We start from the raw sequence: 21483 nt of genomic DNA, 5'->3' as shown, positions 1-21483 counted from the left end.
CTAATTAATTATTATGCTAATAACTTCTGTTTTCTATTTTTCTTCATAAGATTGCTCATATAAACTCTAATCTTTTCCACCTTGTGCCAGTGTTTGAACTTGCACATAAAACATTCTTGAACAAACTTAGTTGTTGCTAAATATTCTCTTCCTGTTTTTCTATTTCAGTAACTAGGGCAGTTGAGTCTCTCTGATGGCCTGAATAATTTATTGATCAATAATAGTTATTGCCTTGTTAGTTGAGTTACTTGCTTATGTAATTCAGGCATGTCTGCAGTTAATTTGACAAGAGGTAAGTACTTGAATTCTTGAAAAAGTTGAGAACTCGAAGGCTGGTGTAACAATACTACCAAAGATATGTCTGATCTGTGCAGAGATTAAACAAACAGGGAAGCATGTTAGTTTATCGATTATAGATGTTATTGATTGCTTAAAAGTTTTTACTCCACCTACAATGATCACATCCACTCTATCCCTTAATTGTCTTTACACCTAATCCTGTATTGGACAGCTTTTTGACAAATAGTTGAAGATGATGCATTGTTCTCTTCCTTTTTAAAAAAAACAGGTACGATTGTAAATGATAGCTTGTCAACAAGAGGGTGAAAGGTTTTCAATGGTATCAAGTTCCTCTAATACTTAGTGATGCTCCCTACATGTTTTCTTGGACTGGCAGCTGTTGGGAAAGATGATAAAACATTTGGAAATGCCTTCTGGCTGAAAGGCTCTAGTTTTTCTTTTTGAAAGTATAAAACTTAGTGAATGGGACAGTAGGCCCACTTCCACTGAAACACAGATTCTGATTGCAATCGTTTTGACAAAAAGTAACTAAGTGCTGTGTGTCAATAACGAAATTGACGACCTGGATGCCTAACTTGAATTGACATGACTTCCTTCTGTTTAACCACTTGAAAATACCATACAAATATGTTGTGCAATGATTAAACCTGTGTTTTCTATTATCCTTTTCCAGCAGGAAAAAAAAAGAAACACTTTTTATCAAGGGATAGAGCTCAGTTAGTTATCCATTACAACAAATAGTTGGAAGGTGCTATTAAGGAGGTTATACTTCTTAGAGAAGGATACTTAGAAAATTTCAACATGGTTTTGTGAAAAGGAAGTTTTTTGACTAATTATTAAAGTTCATTGAGGGAGTAGCGAACAACATGGAGTAATAAATAACCTGTAGATTGCCAGAAGGTATTTGACAAGGTACCATATCAAAGGTTACCACACGGAATAAGAGTTCGTGAATAAGGGGTTACGTATTTGAATGGTTATAGAACTGGATAACATGCAATAGAGTAGGCATGAGTGGGTCATTTTTGGATTGTCAGGATATAATGGGAGGGGTGCCATAGGGATGTGCTGAGGCCTTAACTATTTACAATCTCTATCAATTATTTACATGGCAGGACCGAATGTACAGGTGCGAAGTTTGCTAATGACAGAAACATAGGCAGAAAATTAAATTGTGAAGAGGACATAGGTTAAGTGAAGGGGCAAAAAGTTGGCAGATGAAGTATAATGTGGGAAAATGTGATCTTGTCCACTTTGGCAGCAAGAGTAGAAGAACAGCTTATTATTTAATGGCAGTGAGATTGCAGAACTGGAGTAAGAGGTGCAGAGGGATCTTGGTCTCCATGAATCACAAACAAGTTGATATGCAATGCAACAAAGGACAGCGTTTTAAAATAACAGAATCCCTTTTAAGATTGAGATGAGCAAAAGTTGAATATCTGAAAGGAAGATAGATTCTTGACTATTAAAGGAGTCAAACAGCATGGATGTAGCCACAAAAGTGGGTTGAGCTCAAAGTCAGATCAACCATGGTCGTATTGAACATTAACGCAGACTTGAAAGGGGCCAAATGGCCTGTTTAGTTCCTAACTCATATGTTCGTCTGTATGTTCATGCATTCTTTTCAGTGTTCCATACTCAAAGTGCAGAGCATTTTAAAAATAACTGGATCAGTCTCATTCCTGACAAAATAGGAAATTAATTGTCTTTTGTGACTTAGGCAACTTGCCAGACATTTGTCACTGCAATTTATGACGTGAAAATGTAATTACAAGCCTGTATTTTCTTCAGTTTATAAAATAACACCTTTTGTCTGTGAATTTTGTCCACCGTTGCAGAGAACGCCAGGATGCCGATGGTCAGATGAAAGAGCTTCAGGACCAGCTAGAAGCAGAACAGTATTTTTCAGTATGTTCTCTACTTATGAGTTCACAGTGGGGAAAGCTTGATATAATTAAATAAGACTCTTAAGATTTTGTTGCGTGGAAGTTTTAGCTTTTGTCAAGATCTTCGACAAGGTATCACATAATAGACTGATTAGTAAACTTAGGTCACATGGAATCCGGGCGAGCTAGCCAATTGGATGCAAAATTGGCTTGACGGTAGGAGACGGGGTGGTGGGGAAGGATTGTTTTTTCAGACTGGAGGCCTGCAATTAGTGGTATGCTGCGAGGATCAGTGCTGGGTCAACTGCTGTTCATCATTTATGTAAATGATTTGGATGAGAATATGGAAAGTAAGTTTCCAGGTGACACCAAAATTTGTGGTATGGTGGATAGCGAAGAAGGATATCTAAGAGTACAACAGGATCTTGATCAACTGGGCCCGTGGGCTGAGGAATGACAGATGGAGTTCAATTCAGATAAATGCAAAGTGTTGCATTTTGGTAAGACAAACCAGGTTAGGGCTCTGGAGAATGTTGTCGAACACAGAGATCTAAGGGTGCAGGTACATAGTTCGTTGAAAGTGGTGTCATTTGGCCTGCTTTCCTTCACTGGTCAGAGGATTGAGTACAGGAGTTGGCAAGTTATGTTACAGTTGTAAAAGACATTGGTAAAACCACGTTTGGAGTACTGTTTTCAAATCTGGTCGCCCTGCGATAGGAAGGATGTAACCAAACTGGAAAGGGTGCAAAAAGGGTTTACAAGTATGATGCTGAGACTGGAAAGTTTGAGTTATAAGTAGAGGCTAGATAGGCTGGGACTTCTTTCCCTGGAGCGTAGGAAGCTGAGGGCATAGATAAGATGAATAACCAAGGTCTTCTCCCCAGGATAGAGGAGTCAAAAACTAGAGGACAGAGGTTTAAGATGAGAGGGGAAGTTTTAGAAGTGACCTGAGGAGTAACTTTTTCACACAGAGGGTTGTGTGTACTTGGAACTCGCTGCCAGAGGAAGTGGTAGAGACTAGTATAATTACAACATTTAAAAGACATTTGTACAGGTACATGTTAGGAAAGATTTAGAGGGATATGGGCCAAACACAGGCAAATGGGACTAGTTGAGTTTCGGAAATCTGATTGGCATGGGCAGATTGAGCAGTTCAGTTTCTGTGCTATATATCTCTATGATTCTTCCATTAATTTATGTTGGCCTACATTTAAAAGTAGCTTTAAATCAATTAATAAACTTTAAAACTTTGGGTGCTAACTAAATTACAGATGAGAAAATGAGCAAACCAGTTGAACTTTTTGATATTATTAAAGAAGGGTAGGCGGCTGAGGGTGTGCGCATTATAAGAATTATTACTGTGACACTATATGCGACTGAATGTATTTGTGTCCCATTAGATAGATGAATTCAAGTCCCATTAGTTAGATGAAAATGAATTGATCATATGTTTGAGATCACACAGAAAAAGAACTGAATAGTCTTTCAAATTACTCTATCTAATTAAAAGAAAAATCATATTCCAGATAAGGAAGAGGAGAATTAAAAATGGAGAATTAAAAAAGTGGCTTAAGTTTGATGGATCTAATTCAAAATTTATGGTTCATTGGTCATATAATGGCTGAAGTGCAAAATTTTATCAATGCAGAATACAGTATTTTTTAAAAACTTTAGAACTGTTCTATTTTATTCATGGGTAAAGCCAGAATTTGTTGTCAAGTTTCCCTTTTGAACGAGTTGGTGAGTTAACTCTTTGATCTGCTGCAGTCCTCGTGGTGAATGTACACCTGCAGTGATGGAGAATGGAGTTCTAGGTTTTTTACAGCAACATTAACATAAGCCACAGATTACTATTATATTTCTTGCTTCTAAATTCTACAGACATTGTACAAGACACAAGTAAGAGAGCTGAAGGAAGAATGTGAGGAGAAAAGCAAGCTTTGTAAAGATTTGCAACAAAAAATGCAGGAACTGCAGGATGAGAGGTATGAGTTCACTAATGTAACCTCAGAACAACCTTTGTTTAGTTTGAAACAAAATCATTGCCTACATTGAACTTTTAGCATGTGTATAATGCTTGCTGTTCAAGAAAAAGTCTAAAATGTAAAGCCCTGAACTTCCAGGTTATATTTGTTACAAATTGATCTCCTGTTATAGAAAACAAATTAGAAGGAAATACATAATAGTCACTATGCATTGAAACTTGTATCTTAGGAAATAAAGGATTTTATTTATGAAAACAGAAGGCTAGTCTTTAAATAGTCTATGCTTGTGTACTGAAGTCAAATTCTGAAATTAGTCCTAAATTCGGATAAAGATGCCATGTTGCATTGTGAACATCACTCTAAGAAAACAAATGTTGATTCAACTGATTTTTCTTCTCCTCCTCAGAGATTCTTTGGCAGCACAACTTGAGATTACACTAACTAAGGCAGACTCTGAGCAGCTTGCACGCTCAATTGCGGAAGAACAATATTCTGACCTAGAGAAAGAAAAAATTATGAAGGAGCTAGAAATTAAAGAGATGATGGCGAGGCATAAGCAGGAGCTGGCTGAAAAGGATGCTACAATTGCATCTGTGAGTAAATTTTGCCTGTTAATTTATTTATCATTATTAATAAAAATTGTGAACAGAAGAATTGAATCATAAGCATCACTAAAGGTATTATTAAAATATCCAATAGTTTTTGCCTAGCACAGCCGCTTGGTGGTACTTGCATTATTCAAAAATGGAATGCATTTTTTACATTGTGATTAGTGCAATTACGTGGGGGGCTTGTTATTTATGGAATTTTTGGGAACAGTTCTCAACCAAACCGATGTGTGTGGTACCCTGAGAAACTGAAGGTTGGGAATGGGAGGATGCCACTGGGATGAAAGTGTTTGGAGGAAAAGCAGCGAAGATTAAGGGTCCCTCCTAGGAAGAAGATTTGGGGTGGTGGGCAATGGAGGAGTTCAGGCTTTGGGATGGGGTCAATGTGAAAGAGATCAAATTGTTTAAAGGAGGTGGTAGGCCATGATGGACATCAGGAGAATTACAGATTTCTGGAGGGGCAGCGTTGAGTGGGCTAAGTGTTATCAAGGTGGCTTGGTAGGCTGGGATGTAAACAGTCCTGTTCCTGGCCCATAAGCAGGGCTGTAAAGGTAGTTTCCTCCTCCATGGAGCAATTCTTGTCCCTTTCTCCCCTCCTCCCTCAGCCTTTCATTTGCCAGGTTTCCTAGAGCTTTGGAAATCCATTGAGCTGGCAGACCACAGAATCTCATTAAGTTATTGAAATGTGTGTTCCATTTCCCAGGAGCAGGTTGTTTGTCTACTGCCCAGACTCAGTTAAAACTGAAAGTGGATGCATTTGAGGTGGCTTGGGTTCATCTTTGAAAATCTTTCAATTTTATTTTCCTGTTGAACCCAAAGCTGCCCAATTACAATCATACTTGAGTCAAAAGCTCAGTTGGACTGAAACGCCAGTTTTCACATATAATTTGTGGGTTTAAAGTGGTTCCAGTTGGAAGTGAAATTCTAAACAGAAACATAGCTAAAAGGGAATAATGTATGTCAAAGTTTAAGATCACCAAAGTTCATGAAGGTACTGATTAAGTAATTATTTTTTGAAAGCTTTAAAATGTTTTTCTGCGATAAATATTATTATTTATTGTACTTTCTACTAAATGTTTGGATTAGTAAAATCAACATGAAGTAGAATCCAAAGTTATTGTCACTTTGCTGAATTAGGAAAATCTCTGGCATTCGTTAGATGATTTCTTGATGTCACATATGTAACACCGATTAAAACAAGGTCACAATTCAATGGATTCCTTCGGGGACACCAAGTACCTAACACAAATACACATTTATATATTATAAAATCTTGTTGCAAATTCCTTCAATTTGATGAAGTGAACTTCCGTTCAGTACAAGTCTAAGAGTTTGGAAGCTGCTAGATTGTGCACTTTTAAACTATTATACACTTGCCAAGATGTGCCTAGTTTAAGTTGAACACTTGTATAACATGGGTGGTTTAATTTAATTACTTTAATTTGCTATTTAGCTAGAGGAGACTAATAGAATGCTAACTGCAGATGTAGCAAATCTTGCAAGCGAGAAGGAAGAACTGAACAACAAAATGAAGGAGCTTCAGGACCGTAAGTACAAAATAAATTTCAACAGAAAATGCCAGAGTTCAATTCCTTTGTGCACTTGTCAACCAGGTTTTCAGTGAGCTGTCCAATTTGACATTAGGAGAACAATTTACAATAATATAGCATCTTATATACTCATGATATATTCGCAAACAACAATTTATTTTTCAAAATGGAGTAACTTGCATGAGTAAAAAGACCAGTTTTATTGAGAGGCGATAATAGTTCCCGATGTTAAAAAGGTTTTAATTTCATTGATTTTCTAAACAGCGTAGCAAGATTTCTTGAGTGTCTTGAAATACATCCAGCTCTGATTTCGGTAGAGAACAATTACTTGTTTAAATTGCTTTTTAGAATCCAAAACTCAAGGTATTTACTAAAAGAATGAAGCCACCTTAATGTTTTTCAAGACACCCAACACAACTGCTGAATTTTTAACTATGAAGAAGTCAAAGAGCATATATCTTAATGATTGAATTTTTAATAACTTCACTACAATGAACTCAGTTACTTAAAATCCAACTGTACTACTTAGTTCTACTTTCGTTCTGCCAATAGACTTGCACCCCCAAACTCAAGTCAGACACTCATTGTAATTTGTAAGTTTACTAACATGTTCTGAATACTGCTTTGAAGATTCATATTAGGATGTTATTTCCTGGTCTTCCAACAAAGTCGTCCCTTCAAATTTCCTGCAGCAGTCATACATTGTAAACATATGGTACAATGCAACCTCATGTCAGAACTCTCCTGTTTTAAATATTCTTCAACTCTCGCATTTTGCATCTAAAAGTCATGCTCTCACTCACACATATTCTTCTTTTCTCTCTTGTTCTTTTTCTTGTTTTCACTCGCTTTGAAAAAGTCGTCTTTTTTCTCCTCCATACTGCTCATTCAAAAACACACAACTGATACTGCTTTAACACAGAACTCTCTCCCACCCATCCTCCCTATGACTTACGTTGGCCTTGTTTGCTCATCTCCAGGCACCCTGGTAACATGATCATTTACTGGAAGTCACACCCTTTACAACAAATCCTCTTTCAGAGAAACTTGGTTGTTAATAGGATCATGACCCCAACATAAAATAGAGGGGTTTGTTTTCCCCAGCAAAGTGTATGGACCATCATAACAGAATATGGTTCCTGGTGACAGCATTAGGTCTCTTGAGCAAATCTGTGTAATATACGTTAGAGCAGTTTTAGCTAAAGTTCAGAAGAAAAGCTTGAAATTCATTTAACCACTGGATTTTAGTTTTTTTTCTTCTAGCTGAAGTAAATTGTGCGAATTTTCATATGAGATATTAGACTAGGTTTTCATCTGCACTCTAATGTGGGCGCAAAAGCTCTTGTAGCATTATGTTGACAAACAGCAAGGGAAACCTCAGGCGTGCTGGCTATACTTTTTACCAACATCTAAAAAACAATTATCTAGTCATTATCTGACGGATGTTTGTAGGACCTTGCTGCCACATTTCCAATATTGAAGTAGTGACTACTCAAAGATATTCTCTTTATCCTTGCAGACTACTACCCTTTTTGCATCATTCCATCTTTGTCGGTATGGTTGCCTCCCAAAAACGTGCCAGTTCTTTCCTCCCAAGAATTTTACATTTGAATTCCTCCAAACAAGTTTCTGCCCTGCCATTTGGTTGTAGTACCTGGTTTTAACAGCTGTTCTTAGTAAAAACAAAAGAAAATTGACAAGCAATTAAAAGTTAGGCTGAAAATAGTAGTAATATTTATTTTACTGTGCAACTGAAAGCAGCTGAACACGAGTTAAGCACTGACTTTAGAATGCCGAAGCATAGTTTATTCAATCTCTTCAAACCATCTTTGTAAATGTGTAATGTTTGGTAATTGATATGTCATAAGTTGTAACATAAAATGAAAAACATTTCTCAAAAAAAATCATATTTTAAGTCCTTGAATAACTTTTGATTTGCTGCTTTCTGAGATTTTAAAATTCCCATTCTTGTTTTTAACAAGTTACGGAGAACATAAACAATTTTGGACATTAAGATCAAAATAATCTCATCAACTGCCTTGCTGCTTCCCCCATTTCCACTAATCCACGAGGTAAAAATTCCTGTTTAGGTTCTTTTCCTGAACTTGCATCTTTCTGAAGTTTTTCTTTTATCTCCTCTAACACCCTATTCAAGCTCAATACATCTGAGACCGACCGTTTCTCCTTTGATCTTTTTCCCACTAAATTATTAAAAGAAAGTTCCCTCCCTCACTTCCTTCTTTACTATTGTTGACCATTCTTTGTTCTCAGATACTATGTCCTTCTTCTTTTAAACCTGACATTGCCACGTCTTCCAAAACAAACAATCCTTGACCACTTTATCCCTGCAGACTACTACCCTACTTGCATCATCCCTTTCTTTTAAAGTCTTTGTCGGTATGGGTGCCTCCCAAAAATGTGCCAGTTCTTTTCCCCCAATAATTTTACATTTGAATCCCTCCAATCAGGTTTCTGCCCTGCCATGGTACTGTACCACAACCCACTTGGGAAAGTGTACTGATGCTCAAGTCCTACTACTCTCAGGGTCATCACAAAAGTTAAAGATTTAATTAAACTGTTCAAGCTCCCAGTTTACCTGCTGATAAAAGTCAGAATAACAGAAAATGCTACCAGGTTTCTGCAGTTATCAAGAAACTACGATCTATTACAAATAATTCGATTCTCACCACAGGCAAACTAAATTTAAATTATCATCTTACGCACCACCCCATCTTAAACACCTACGTGTTCATGAGGGCAGACATCAACAAAGATCCATGCATGATATGGATGGAGAAAATATTTTAGGATAGAAAGCTTAATAGTTCAAGTTCATGTAACTCAGTGAGGTGTTATTTTGCATCTTCCAAATCCTCTGGTATCCAAATCCTGTGATATTTTTCACACCCCTTTCATTTCTTAATTGCAGAGACAAGGCAATTGCCACAATAATTGTTCAGTGTTCCAGTCACTGGTTAGAGGCAGGAGCTTACAGGTAAATGGTGAGTGAGAATAGCTAGCTATCTTCCAATTCTTTATCACTTCCTTGTAGAGAGAGACAGGATCTTGTCTAGTTTGGAGGCTGTCTGGGCTTGTAATGTTCGTACACAGGCTGACCACCTGCCTGGGAGCCGGTCAGAGTTGCCATGCTGAGCACCCTGCCCCACACAAATAATTCTGATTGAAAACCAACAAATGACCTGTATCTGGGCAAAACAGCCATGAACACACATCCATAGTGCCGATTTGTCCAATAATCCTCTCCCACTGCTTGAATAAGGCAAAAATTCACGACGAGTTCCAGTGATTTGTTTTAAAACTGCAATATCTTCTTCTATTGGTTTTTGTTTTAAAGCAGTGTGATTTTCCCATGTGAATTCACAGTCCAAAACTAAAGAATATTAAAAATGATTTTACAGCTCCTGGCCCCCTCCATCTGTCTGTAGCCTTTGACACCATTGTTCATGCTATCATGCTGCAGTGCACCTATATCATCCAGCAATGTGGGACTGCATTTTACCATGTTCAATTCTTCTCAGTATAATTATAGTCTGAGGCTTACCTGCAATGGCATCTTTACCCACTACCTCGCTTTGCTCCCTTCTGTTCTTCACGTACATGCTACCTCTACATGATATCATCCAAAAACAAAGCATCAGTTTTCACTTGTAAGTGGAGGGTACCCAGTTTTCCTGTCATATGCCATGCTCAACACCTCCACTGTATTTTCAGCAGATGCCTAGCTCTTTGTCTGATATCTAAAACTGGATGAACAGAAAATTCCTTCCATGGAATATTGGGAAAACTAAAATCATGTAGGTCTTTGACTCGCGGCACAGATATTGTATTGTGTCACTGACTATAGAGAAAATGAATTGAGGTTGAACTAGACTCTTCAACTTTGTGTCATACTTGACATTGAGATAAAATCAGCAATCAAAGAAATTTTGTTTTTGAGAGCTCTTCTTGAGATTTTCTGGAGGGCTATTTTGTGTTTTTCAAGAGCTCCTTTCTTATTCTCCTTAACTCCTTTATTAGGCAATACACTGTATATTTGTGTTCCCGTATAGGGTGTTTTGACCTGCGAAGGAACAGAATTAAAATAATTCATCAGTGTCAATCAAACCAAAAGCTACATCACACAAGGAAATCATTAACTCCTATACACCACAGTATTAAAAAATAAGAGGTGTAGGTGAGCAACAAATTCTTTTTAAAAAACATTAACTGCCATGGATTTTGTTTATAGAAATGTATCACCTAAAAATATTTTCCACAGGTTACAGCTAAGTAGTTACATGTTTGTCCCTAATACAATTCCTACATCTCAAGTAATTTACAACACATTAAATGTCTTGGGATGTGATGTCACATGAATGTAAATCTTTATGAAACAAAGCTCTTGAAAGTTAAATTATTCAATTAACACAGTGTTCATTGCTGTAGTATTCACTCCCCCCTTCCCACCACAGAGAGTAGTTCCTGAACTTTGGCAGCCTTAAGCTAGAGACTACACATTCATTTGCAACCAAATCATAATGTGATTTCAGGTTTTCCTGGGTCCCTGTTAGCAGATTCTTTTGTTATTGAAAGATTAAAACTATTTTCTTCCGTTTGTGACACCCCTTTGTGGGCACTTTCTTTCCCAATCTTTGCGCTCACTCTTCCCCCAACTTTTAGGGGATCCTCTTTCCTGCTCCATCAGGTTTCCTTGCAGGTCCTCTCTACCTTAGCTACCTACTCTTGCCTGTCTTCTCTCTCTCGCCCCACTTTGCAGCTCCTGCTCCCTGACTAAGAAGCCTTACTTTCTGTATTTCCCCTCACCAGATTCTGCCAGCATCCCACACTCCCATATCCTCTGACCTGGCAGCCTTGCTCATTGCTGCCACTCTCCTTTGTTATGCTGTACCATACAAGCTTATTTTTTTATCTCAATATTTAATAAGATCTCATCTTGAGAAGTTATTTTGAATTCCACCTGTCAGATTGAAAACTGTTATTTTGGTATTAGTCTACTAAAGTATCAGTTGGTGGACGTGATTAGTTTTATTGCTAGACTATTAATCCAGTGACTCAGGCAATATTCTGGGAACCTGGGTTCGAATCCTGCCATGACAGTTGGTAGAACAATAAAATCTGAATTAAGAGTCTAATGATGACCATGTAGATTTTCAGAAAAATCCGTCTGGTTCAATAATATCCTTTATGGAAGGAAACTACCTTCCTTACCTGGCCTGGCCTACATGTGATTCCAGAACTGCAGTAATGGAGAGTCTTAACTGTCCTCTAGGCAATTAAGGATGGGCAATAACTGCTGGTCTGGCCAGCGATACCCACATCCCATGAATGAATAAGAAAAGTTGTCATGATTTAGTTTTATATTTCATGCTAAATAAATGTATGAAGGTCTGCTGTGCAAACCCAGCATGTTAAAATCTCAAATGGGTTTTGTTTTTCAGAGATTCAGAAGCTGAAAGAAGAGGATGCAAATTTAGCAAACATAAAATTTCAATTTGACAAACAGCTGCTCAATGAGAGGACCCTCAAAACCCAAGTAAGAAAATAGAATTAGATTTTAATTGTCAACACCGAGTTCCCAGCATATTACTGGTGCTCATTTTTAAATTTGTTCAAATGCCATTTATTTCTGGACACTGTCACTTTCTTGTAGTAAATTTGTCTGGTCTTCAGTATTGGTCAAATTTAACTTGGTTGTATTGTTACGACATCACTGGTAAGCTCACTGTGTAGTTAGGTTTTTGCTGTTAAAATGTTCCATGTCAAAAATTCTGCAACCTTTAATTTGGAGTTTTTTCTTTTAATGCATTCTGCATGGGATCCTTGAACCAGCCTCTCGGAAGTTGTGCAAAGAGTGTTCTTATTTGCTTTCCTTTGAATACTGTAGTCCTCTTACTTTTAATAGAAAAAAGTGATTTACACATGATACTCTTACTCAGAACAGCTGACATGAATTTGCCTTGTGGTGTGTTTTAGGAGCAAGACCACATCTTTTGCACCCATCATTCAACTCATTAATTTCCGTTTATATTGTAGATCAGAGGACCAGGGATAGGACAATAATTGCTCCTCCCAATGCTTAGAGGCAGTTGAAGTTCTGGGCAGATAGGTGAGGATGAAATCGAGTAGATAGTTCATGGTATTAGTTCTCCCATATCCATTACAGTCCCTGTCTGACAGCCACATTCTTCAGGGCATTGTCAGGAGTGGTGCTTTCAAGCCACTTTTGACGGATCTTGAAGTACTTCACATAGAGCAGATCCACATCTTTGCTGGTTTCAGTGCTTCTTCCAAGTAGTGATCTTCAAAATGCAGTGTTGCTTCGTTCAGTGAGGGAGAGTAGTAGGTGGTAATCAATAGGAGATTACTGTACTCACGTTTGAGCTAACGTCATGAGATTTTAGATTGCCTGAGTCACTATAGAAGAGTCAGAGAGCCACCCTGTTCTGACTCTCCACCATTATATCAAAAGACCTGATGATAGAATCTGGGACACTGCCTGACAGGCATGATCCTGTGTGTGTGACAGTGTGGCTGTTACTCAGTTGCTTTGTGAACAGCTTTCCCAATATTGCCACAAGTTCTTAGATGTTAGAAACAAAGGCTTTGCAGAGGTAACTGGGTTGCATGTGTCTTTGAAGTATCCAATATGGTGGTCAACTCTGTGGTAAGCATTACTTTGAATGGCTTAAGAGCCCTACTCTCTCTGGCAATGAAGTGTGTGCGCTGACTATCAATATCAGGAAAACAAATGACATGGCCCAGGAAGATGCCATACCACTATCGGTCCATTGGTCCACTGCCTATGTGAAGCTAGTGGCTGTCGATGGTTTCACAAATCTCGGCTCTACAAACATCGACAGTCTGTCACTTGATGTTAAAATCAATGCACATTTCAAAAATTGAAGTTTTCATGGCCAAGCTGAGTGTGAGACAATGTGGAACAAATGACATCCTCAATGTGCTCCTCTACAGTGCTGGGATCTCAACAACATATGCACAGGAAGAGAAAATGCTGAACAGTATCTGCATTTCCAGGCATATCCTCAGCATCTCTTGGCAGAACAATGTCACCAACTGAGTAATCCTGAAGTGTGCTAACTCTTTAATCATGTCAATTGTAGATCTTCATGTTCAGAAGTCATACTGGGATTCCAGATAGGTGCATTCTTCCAGGATTTGCAATGTGATGAGGGCAACACAAGTACTTTTGCCCATTGCTCAGAAAGGAGATGCCTCTATCGTTGGTGCAATCACCTAGTTCGTGTACAGGGTCACAGTCTTTGCATTACACATAGTGGACTACTCTTCCAGTCAGTAAAGACAGAAAAATTCATTCAGGTACAACAGGAATTCTGGTTTCCGAGGCTTGATGAGTTCTGGAGCTTTGCCTGTGACAGCTGAGTGAACAGCTCTGCTGAGGTTTCCCACGGTGGCTTGATATGCAGCTCTGCCATGACAGCAAGATCTCTAGAACTTGCTTGGTGACTCCCTTCTCCCTAGTGTAAGGTACTGTACCACCCATCCCTCCAACTGTTTATATTGTGATGATTTCCCCTGCCTTTGATTAATTATCCCGGTTTGAATTGTGAGGTAGACGGAGAGAACATATTCTGAGCATTTGCGAGGCGATTCTATCATTGAGAGTAACAATTTCCTTCCAGCAAAGCTGTACACTTTGCTCTTTCAGGAGTAGTAAAGTCAAAAATGCTAGGAACAACAAGAAGAAGTTGTGAAAAGAATTTGTTGATGGGATTAGATACAATGTGAAATTAGAAACAGGCACAGATGCTGACAGAAGCCATTTGGGCCAGATGATCAGTTTCTGTGCTGCGGAATCCATGTTAACACCCTGAAATATTCATAGGGTACAATAAATGTAAAGCCCCTCGCTCTAGCTCTCGCTCTCCCTGTATTGCTCTCTGTCCCTCTCTCTCACTCTCGCGCTTGCATTCTGTCTCGTGCTCTCTCTTTTGCATGCGTGCTCTCCCCTACTCTCCCTCCCTCCCACCACCCCTCTCTCTGTCTTTCTCACCCACACATATGCTTAAATTCAAGAAAACACTATAATTTACATTCTTTTGTATTCCAATTCCCCTTGAGATGAAGGCTACCATTCCCTTCACATTTTTACTTTTGTTTTATTCCTGTTCCCCAAAATTTTAGTGATATTCTGTACATAGATCCTTAAAATATCTCTTCTTCCTCCATAGTTGCTAATTTTCACCAGTTAGAAGATATGCAAACTATTAAGCTTGGGTCCAAAATGGGGTAACCACTTCAGTTGAACTCCGTCTGTCCACTCACTTTATCAACTTTCCTCGGCAACTCTTGTTTCTGTTGATTAGTGCTTAATGTGCTACTTACTTTTGTGTAATCAGCAGTCGGTAATGTAACTCATTCCTTCTATGAAGCATTGAAAATATATAAAAAATGAGATTAAGATGCAGACCAGGGGTTGGAATTGGGGCATGGGGAGTGGGGATGTAAGAATCTGCAAATTGGAAAACATATTCATTGATTCAATTCTGCTTCCGTTATCCTAACCAACTCTGAGTCCTTGTCAGAAGTTTGTCTTCAATTCTAAAACTTTCCAATTTTCTTAATGTTCTTGTGTGGAACTTCCTCAGATGTCTGTGGGAGCATATTATAAATACTATCCTTATCTATCCTATTGGTAAGCTCCTCAACAAATGCAGTTACATTAAGATGACCTACACTTGCAAATCCATGCCAGTGCTAGCTAATGAATTCATTTTTGGTCAGGTGCTTGCTCTCTCTGTCCCCATGATCAAATTCTAGTTACTTTCACATAAGGAACATCACACTGTAAGTCAATAATGTCTTTGCTACCCTACTTAAATTATTGTGTGATGTTGGCGGTTTTCTGATCAGAGGATACAAGTTCAGAATTGATAGTTTTTGGAAAGTTATGATAAAACCATTTACAATTTCCTCACCTATGTTTGTAAATTCTCTGAGATGAGTGCTGGAGATTTTGTTCAGTTCAGTCTCATTATTAACTCCAATTACTTTTCTGTAATAAGTCATTTAAACAATGCAATGACATTTAATACTATGTTAAAATTTTAAACATTACAAATCCTAAAAATAAATGTAATTGCTCTTCCATTGATAAAATGTGACCAGTTTTAAACTCAAGTATTGACTTGTGTCATTACAATTATGTTTTAAATATTTCATTGTTTAATCTTGGTCTTGGATACAAGTTTATGATTTCCTTCTCTAATGGTTAAGACCATTGTAAATGCTACATTCATCCTAAGTTTGTGTCACCAAAAAGGAAAATTCAAGGTTAAAGTCAAGAATTTCAAGAGCACCACAAAATAGAAAAGATTGTAGATATTAAAGAAATTGTGAGAAGAACCTTTTTTCTAATTTTAACTAAGGTAAATCAGATCAAAATTGCAACTTTTATTAAAAATTAAAATTGATCATTTCAATTTGTCAATTGTTATGTCATAATGACGTCTTTGTAAAAGTTTGCCATGGGAAAGGATTTGGAATGGCACTCGTTTTCATTGATGACCTGCTTTGAGACATAAATGATACAAGCAAAATATTGCAATGATAAGCCTAGAACAAGGGCTTAAACAAGTATTAAACCAGCCTCTAATGAGACTTGAAATTGGAACAAATGTATTTTGCTGAATAGTACTGGTTATTTAAATAATAGTGTATTAAAAAATGACTATATATCTGATTTAGAGTGGGATTGAAAACTGTATAAACAGAGTTGCTCATTAAATGAAAACAATCGCATGGTTTTCCTCTTGGATTTGTGTAAATGCAGTGCTGAGAAATGGAATTAGATACAGTTGAATAATGTTACGAGATTACTTGAAAATTTAGGAATTTTATTTAATATTTGGATTATTCACGTGAAAATTATCATCTTTAGGCTGTCAATAAATTAGCTGAGATTATGAATCGGAAGGACATGAAGAGAGACCATGGCAGGCGTGGAACTGACACTGATGTTCGTAAAAAAGAAAAGGAAAATCGAAAACTGCAATTGGAGCTGAGGTCAGAGCGGGAAAAGCTATCACAAATGATGATTAAGTACCAGAGAGAGCTGAATGAAATGCAAGCGGTAAGATTATGCATGAAGTTTGCCATACAGGAATACATATAAAATTATGCTACATGAAAACTCAATTGCATAAAAAGTTTATCTGGAGGTCATTGTACAGGTTATGTCCATATTCTCTGCAGCAGTACTTGGATTTTTGATGCTGTTCATTTTAATGATAGTGACTAATAAATTCTACAAATGCATTCTGAAATTTAAAAAAAGGTGAATATTGTAGAAATTTTAAATGTAGACAGTGTTGCATTGTTATAATCTACAGATTATGGAAGTTCTAAGTAGCAAATGTGAATTTAAAATGTTAATAATGTCCTGCATTATTAATATTCTGCATAATGGGTTTAGAATTTAAAAATATTAAATGCATTTGAAGGGCTAGCTGTGACATTGATCTGGTATAGTTTTCTTTAAATTATAATTTTCAAATCATTAAAGCAGTTTGAAATTATTTGCATTTCATAAAAATAATTGAGTGATTTAGTTTGTAAAATTTAGTGTTAATGCTTAATGTTCTTTCAATGTTATCGTTTCATTGTCATGAAAAATCCGATATAAAAATTGTAGTTATAGAATCAAAGATGAACTTGTAAACTAAATTGATTATTTCTCACATCTTTAAGATGAAAAATTCAAGTTTTCATTATAGGGTAAAGGATTTTGCAAGTTTGGGTATCTTGAAACTTTCCCATTTTGACAGTGACCTCTTTAGCTTAGAATTAGCTGTCGCTTTTCTTTGCAAATAACCTAATGGACAGATGCATTCATATGGGGAATGTGGTCCAATGATTATGTAATTGGGCTAGTAACCCAAAACCCCAGGCTAATGTTCGTGGGAAATTGGGTTGAAAATTCACCATGGCAAATGGTGAAATTTGAATTCAGTAAAAGCCTGGAATAAAAAGCTGTCCTATTAGCAACTGTGTAATCAATGTCAATTTATGTAAAAAGCCACATGGTTCACTGATGCCCTTGTGGAAGGGAAAGGTCTGGCCGACTTGTAATTTCAGAACCCAATTAATGATAGACAAAAGTTCACTGTTAAAGATTACTGTTGCATTTGATATGTCCTTTACTATAATATATTTCTAGATTGGAGCATTTTACTTGATAGAAACTTTTAGGATTATATTTCTAGCAGAAAACCAAGTAAGTTTTCCTCCTTTCTCCTTCATCCTTACGTTAGACATAAGTATCCATGTATGTCTGCACGTATAATTGCACGCATTATTCCATTCTTCTTAACACTGTGTGGGAAAAATAGCAAATGTATCATATTAATACCATAATGAGTTCAAGTGGAAAGCAAGCACATTCTACAGTGAGTTCGTAATGGAATGAGATGACATCAGAGTGAAATTGTACTTGCAAAACAAGAATTTAATTCAAAGTATGCCTGAGAGCAAAGGGAAAATATTGTACCTTAATTGTAATTTAAATTGATAGCATAGAAAGTGAAATATAAGTTGACTAATATTTATCTTGAGAGTGGTAACTCAGGGAAGAACAATGAAGCGCAGTTTCTACAGATTATGGAAGTTCTAAGGAGCAAGTGTTAATTTAAGCAAAATATGTCAGAAAGTAGACTACTTGAAGTCAAGGCCTCTGAGCCTGTACAGGAGTTTAAGACAATTAGAGACATTGGTTGGGGGAATGGGTGGAGTGAGTGAAAGAAGTCGCTGCAAGAAGAGTTGACGGTAGTCAGTCGGCTCGAAAATGTGGACCTTGTAGTTGTAGAGGGAGGAAAATGGTAGCTTTGGAAATTTCAGGGAGAGCAAAGAGAGGCAGGCTAAAACAGGAACTTTGGTAGTAAATTGCGTTCCCTTATGAAAACTTTGAAGTATTAACTTGCAGTTAGAAGAATGAGAACCCTGGGCAAAACCATCAAAGATATTGCAGTAACACAAAAAGTAGATTTGATGCTTTGAGGAAGGTAGGTTAAGAATCAGTGATTCAGTTTGGAATGCACTAATTATTGCCTTGATAGTTAAATGGAAGGCACTTTTGTAATTCACTGAGAATCATAGATGTTTTGTTGCCTTCGAAATGCTAGGGTAGGGGGCATTCTGGGAAGTCTGGAGAAGTTTATGTAACATGATAGCAAAAAGCTAGTGTTTGCAGTTCATGTGGGAGGCAGTGATATAGTAAAAGAAAGCAATAAAGTCTGGAAAAATTAGAATAATATGGAGCTTGAAAAGCTGGTCAGACAGCATCTGAGGAGCAGGAAAGTCAATGTTTCAGGCCAAAACGTTGACTTTCCTGCTCCTTGGATGCTGTCTGACCGGCTGTGTTTTTCCAGCTGCACATTTATTAACTCTAGCTTCCAGCATCAGCAGTACTTACTGTCTCCAAGTCTGGAAAAATGACTTTAGGAAATGTGAAAGCAGGCTTTTGTGAGGGGGTCTTGAGGGTGTCATCTCTGGATTATTTCTTCGAACATTCTACAGAACTTAAAAAAGATCTAGGGTACAGGAGGCATAAAGATAAAAGCAAACTACTTCAAAACAAGATAAAGAGTGAGCTGCTGACCTGGATTAAAAAAAAAGTAGGGTTTGCAATAAGTTTTAACTAGCAGAGACTATCGAAACATTTGCAGTTAAATTTTATTACCTTAAATACAGATTTTTAGTTAACCTTTCATCAAAGACTTTAACAGAATCAAAATTTGTCACTTTGGAAAATCCTACATAAAGCTGCCTATATGTAAGCACAAATTTAAACAAGCAAATATTGATTTGCTTTTATTAAATTCATTCGCGTGATGTGGAGGTCACTGGCCAAGCCGGTGTTTATTGCCCATCCCAAATCGCCTAGAGGCAGCGAGAGTCAGCCATGTTGTTGTGGGTCTGGAGTTGCATCAAGGCCAGACCAGGCAGATGGCAAATTTCTTTCCCGAAAGGACACTAGTGAACTGGATGGGTTTTTTCCAACAATCAACAGCAGTTTCATGGTCATCATTAGACTGTTAATCCTATTTTTTAAAAAATTGTTGAATTTAGTTGAATTCCTGCCATGATAGGAGCTGAACTTGGCTCCCCAGAACAATACCTGGGCCTCTGGATTGATAGTCTAGTGGTAATGGCACTAGACCATCGCTTCCCCTATGTATTGTCACAGGATGTGAAAGACTCCACTTGCAAACTGTTTTCTCCTGAGTTGAAAAGGCAGATTTTCATCTGGTTCAATATTATTTGAAGAAAAAAATTCTCAATTTCAGTGTCTATCATCAAAGAAAACAGCTTCCTTAGGACCAATCATGTACTTTAACAATATCCTTATCCAGGATTCAAGATTTATAGCAGTATATTCATAGAAACTAATATTCTACAGATATGTTCGTGAAAAGAAAGTTGTTAAATCTGATGTGGGTGCCTGGAAAGTGAACTGGAGAATAAACAGAAATTGGAAGGATAATTTTAGTGTTTGTTTGCAAAGGAGAAAATATTGGAGAATTTGCCGTCTTTCCTTTAGCCTTTGTAAATGCCTTTAGACAATCATTTTTTTCTGCATTAAAGTTATGTTATATATGCAAGTTCTTGAAGGAAGGAATCATTGTAGGAGTAAAAGGCGGTTTCTGACGGGCTAAAAATAGATGGCAGTGTCCCACCAAGCGCTGTTCTTGAACCTTTACTATTCATCGGATGTACACTAGGATATAGAACTGGAGGGGTTGTTTGTAAATAAGATGGAAATAGGAGCTAAAGAAAATAACTCTGATAACCAAAGGAAGCTGCAGGAAGATATCAATAAGTTAGTGAAATTAGCAGAAAAGAGCAAGGTGTGGTTCAGTGTGATTGCATTCTTGTTTTGTTTTTTGTTTGAAATAAGAGTTTTTGTGGGGGGCAAGTGGCCAATATAGAGAATTTTAGGATTCAAGTTCACTACATAAAAGTGGACAGGATAAGTGGAGTTTAATGATTTTTGTGGGTTATTCATAGTTGAATGCTCGTTTAGATAGCTGATGTAGACATGATGGGCCAAATGGCCCCCTTTTGTGCCTTAACACTTCTGTGAATCTGTCAATGATTGTTTGATTAGAGGATTTGTCTCTTGGGATCAGGGCTGCTGCTCATATGGGGAATTAACCCTGATATAAGCCTCTTGGCCCAAATGCCCTCTTACCATATTTCAATTTTATGTTTGTTAACAGATAAATAAGTATCTGACTAGGAGGTACATACAAGTCACTGTGATATGTTTTGTTCACTGATCCACCAGTTGCTCATTGGACTGAATGACAGCTTCCTATACTGAACAGTACTGTGGTTCTGTGCCCATTCTACTGGCAAATATATAAAGCAGTACTATCGATAAGGACTACATTCCATTAGCTTATAACTTGATCTTATTGGGTTTTTTGGCAGTTCACTGCATAGGTGAAGGTTTAGGCATCAAAATGCTTTTTTTTGACCATGAAAATAGTAGGACCTGCAAAATTGGCAGTAGAGGATTATAAATGAGAGAGTCAGTGAAAATGATCTGTTTAAAAAAAAACTGGGTAAGTTTTACTAATGTTGAGATGGATATTTGGGGATATATATTAGGTTTAAGTTGGACTTGAGTAATTGGGGAAGGCTTTGCTGTTATCTATCAGTATAATTCACCTTTATAACATTATATCTTCCAACAGCAAATTGCGGATGAAAGCCAGGTGCGAATTGAGCTGCAGATGGCACTAGATAGCAAAGACAGCGATATTGAACAACTTCGTTCTCAGCTGCAATTAGTACAAGTGGGACTTGACACTACTAGTATTGGCAGTGGGCCAGGTGATGCAGAAGCAGATGATGGATTTCCTGGTATGTATGTGTTTTTTACCTCCAAAAAGTAATGAGACATTTTGTCTTTCGTTACTTGGAAATTAGTTTTCATAGTTTGACTAACTATTCAATTCCAACAACGATGACTCCTTGGTGCATATTAACTTATTAAGGATAATTATATAAAACTACATTTACAGCTTTCAGAAAGAAAATTATAACTGACATGTTTAATATATTTCTTTATTTTGTACATTTGTAATCAGTT

At 37.2% G+C, this 21483-nt stretch overlaps 1 protein-coding gene across 2 annotated transcripts in view; it reads left to right on the top strand.

Moving 5' to 3' along the window:
• rock2a (rho-associated, coiled-coil containing protein kinase 2a) overlaps nt 1-21483 on the top strand; it is a 218753-nt gene that overhangs the window by 172985 nt on the left and 24285 nt on the right. For both annotated transcript variants that reach the window (XM_048596539.1, XM_048596540.1), the window contains exons 20-26: nt 2139-2208; nt 4068-4171; nt 4578-4764; nt 6233-6326; nt 11789-11883; nt 16270-16461; nt 21086-21254. In XM_048596539.1, coding sequence (XP_048452496.1) covers nt 2139-2208; nt 4068-4171; nt 4578-4764; nt 6233-6326; nt 11789-11883; nt 16270-16461; nt 21086-21254 — 911 coding nt within the window. The remainder of the gene's footprint in view (nt 1-2138; nt 2209-4067; nt 4172-4577; nt 4765-6232; nt 6327-11788; nt 11884-16269; nt 16462-21085; nt 21255-21483) is intronic.

This window comes from Rhincodon typus, chromosome 5 (genome assembly GCF_021869965.1).
Source record: "Rhincodon typus isolate 14 chromosome 5, sRhiTyp1.1, whole genome shotgun sequence".
Classification (NCBI taxonomy): Eukaryota; Metazoa; Chordata; class Chondrichthyes; order Orectolobiformes; family Rhincodontidae; genus Rhincodon; species Rhincodon typus.
Note: the sequence above shows the minus strand (reverse complement) of the source record. Positions and strands in the feature narration are given on the sequence as shown.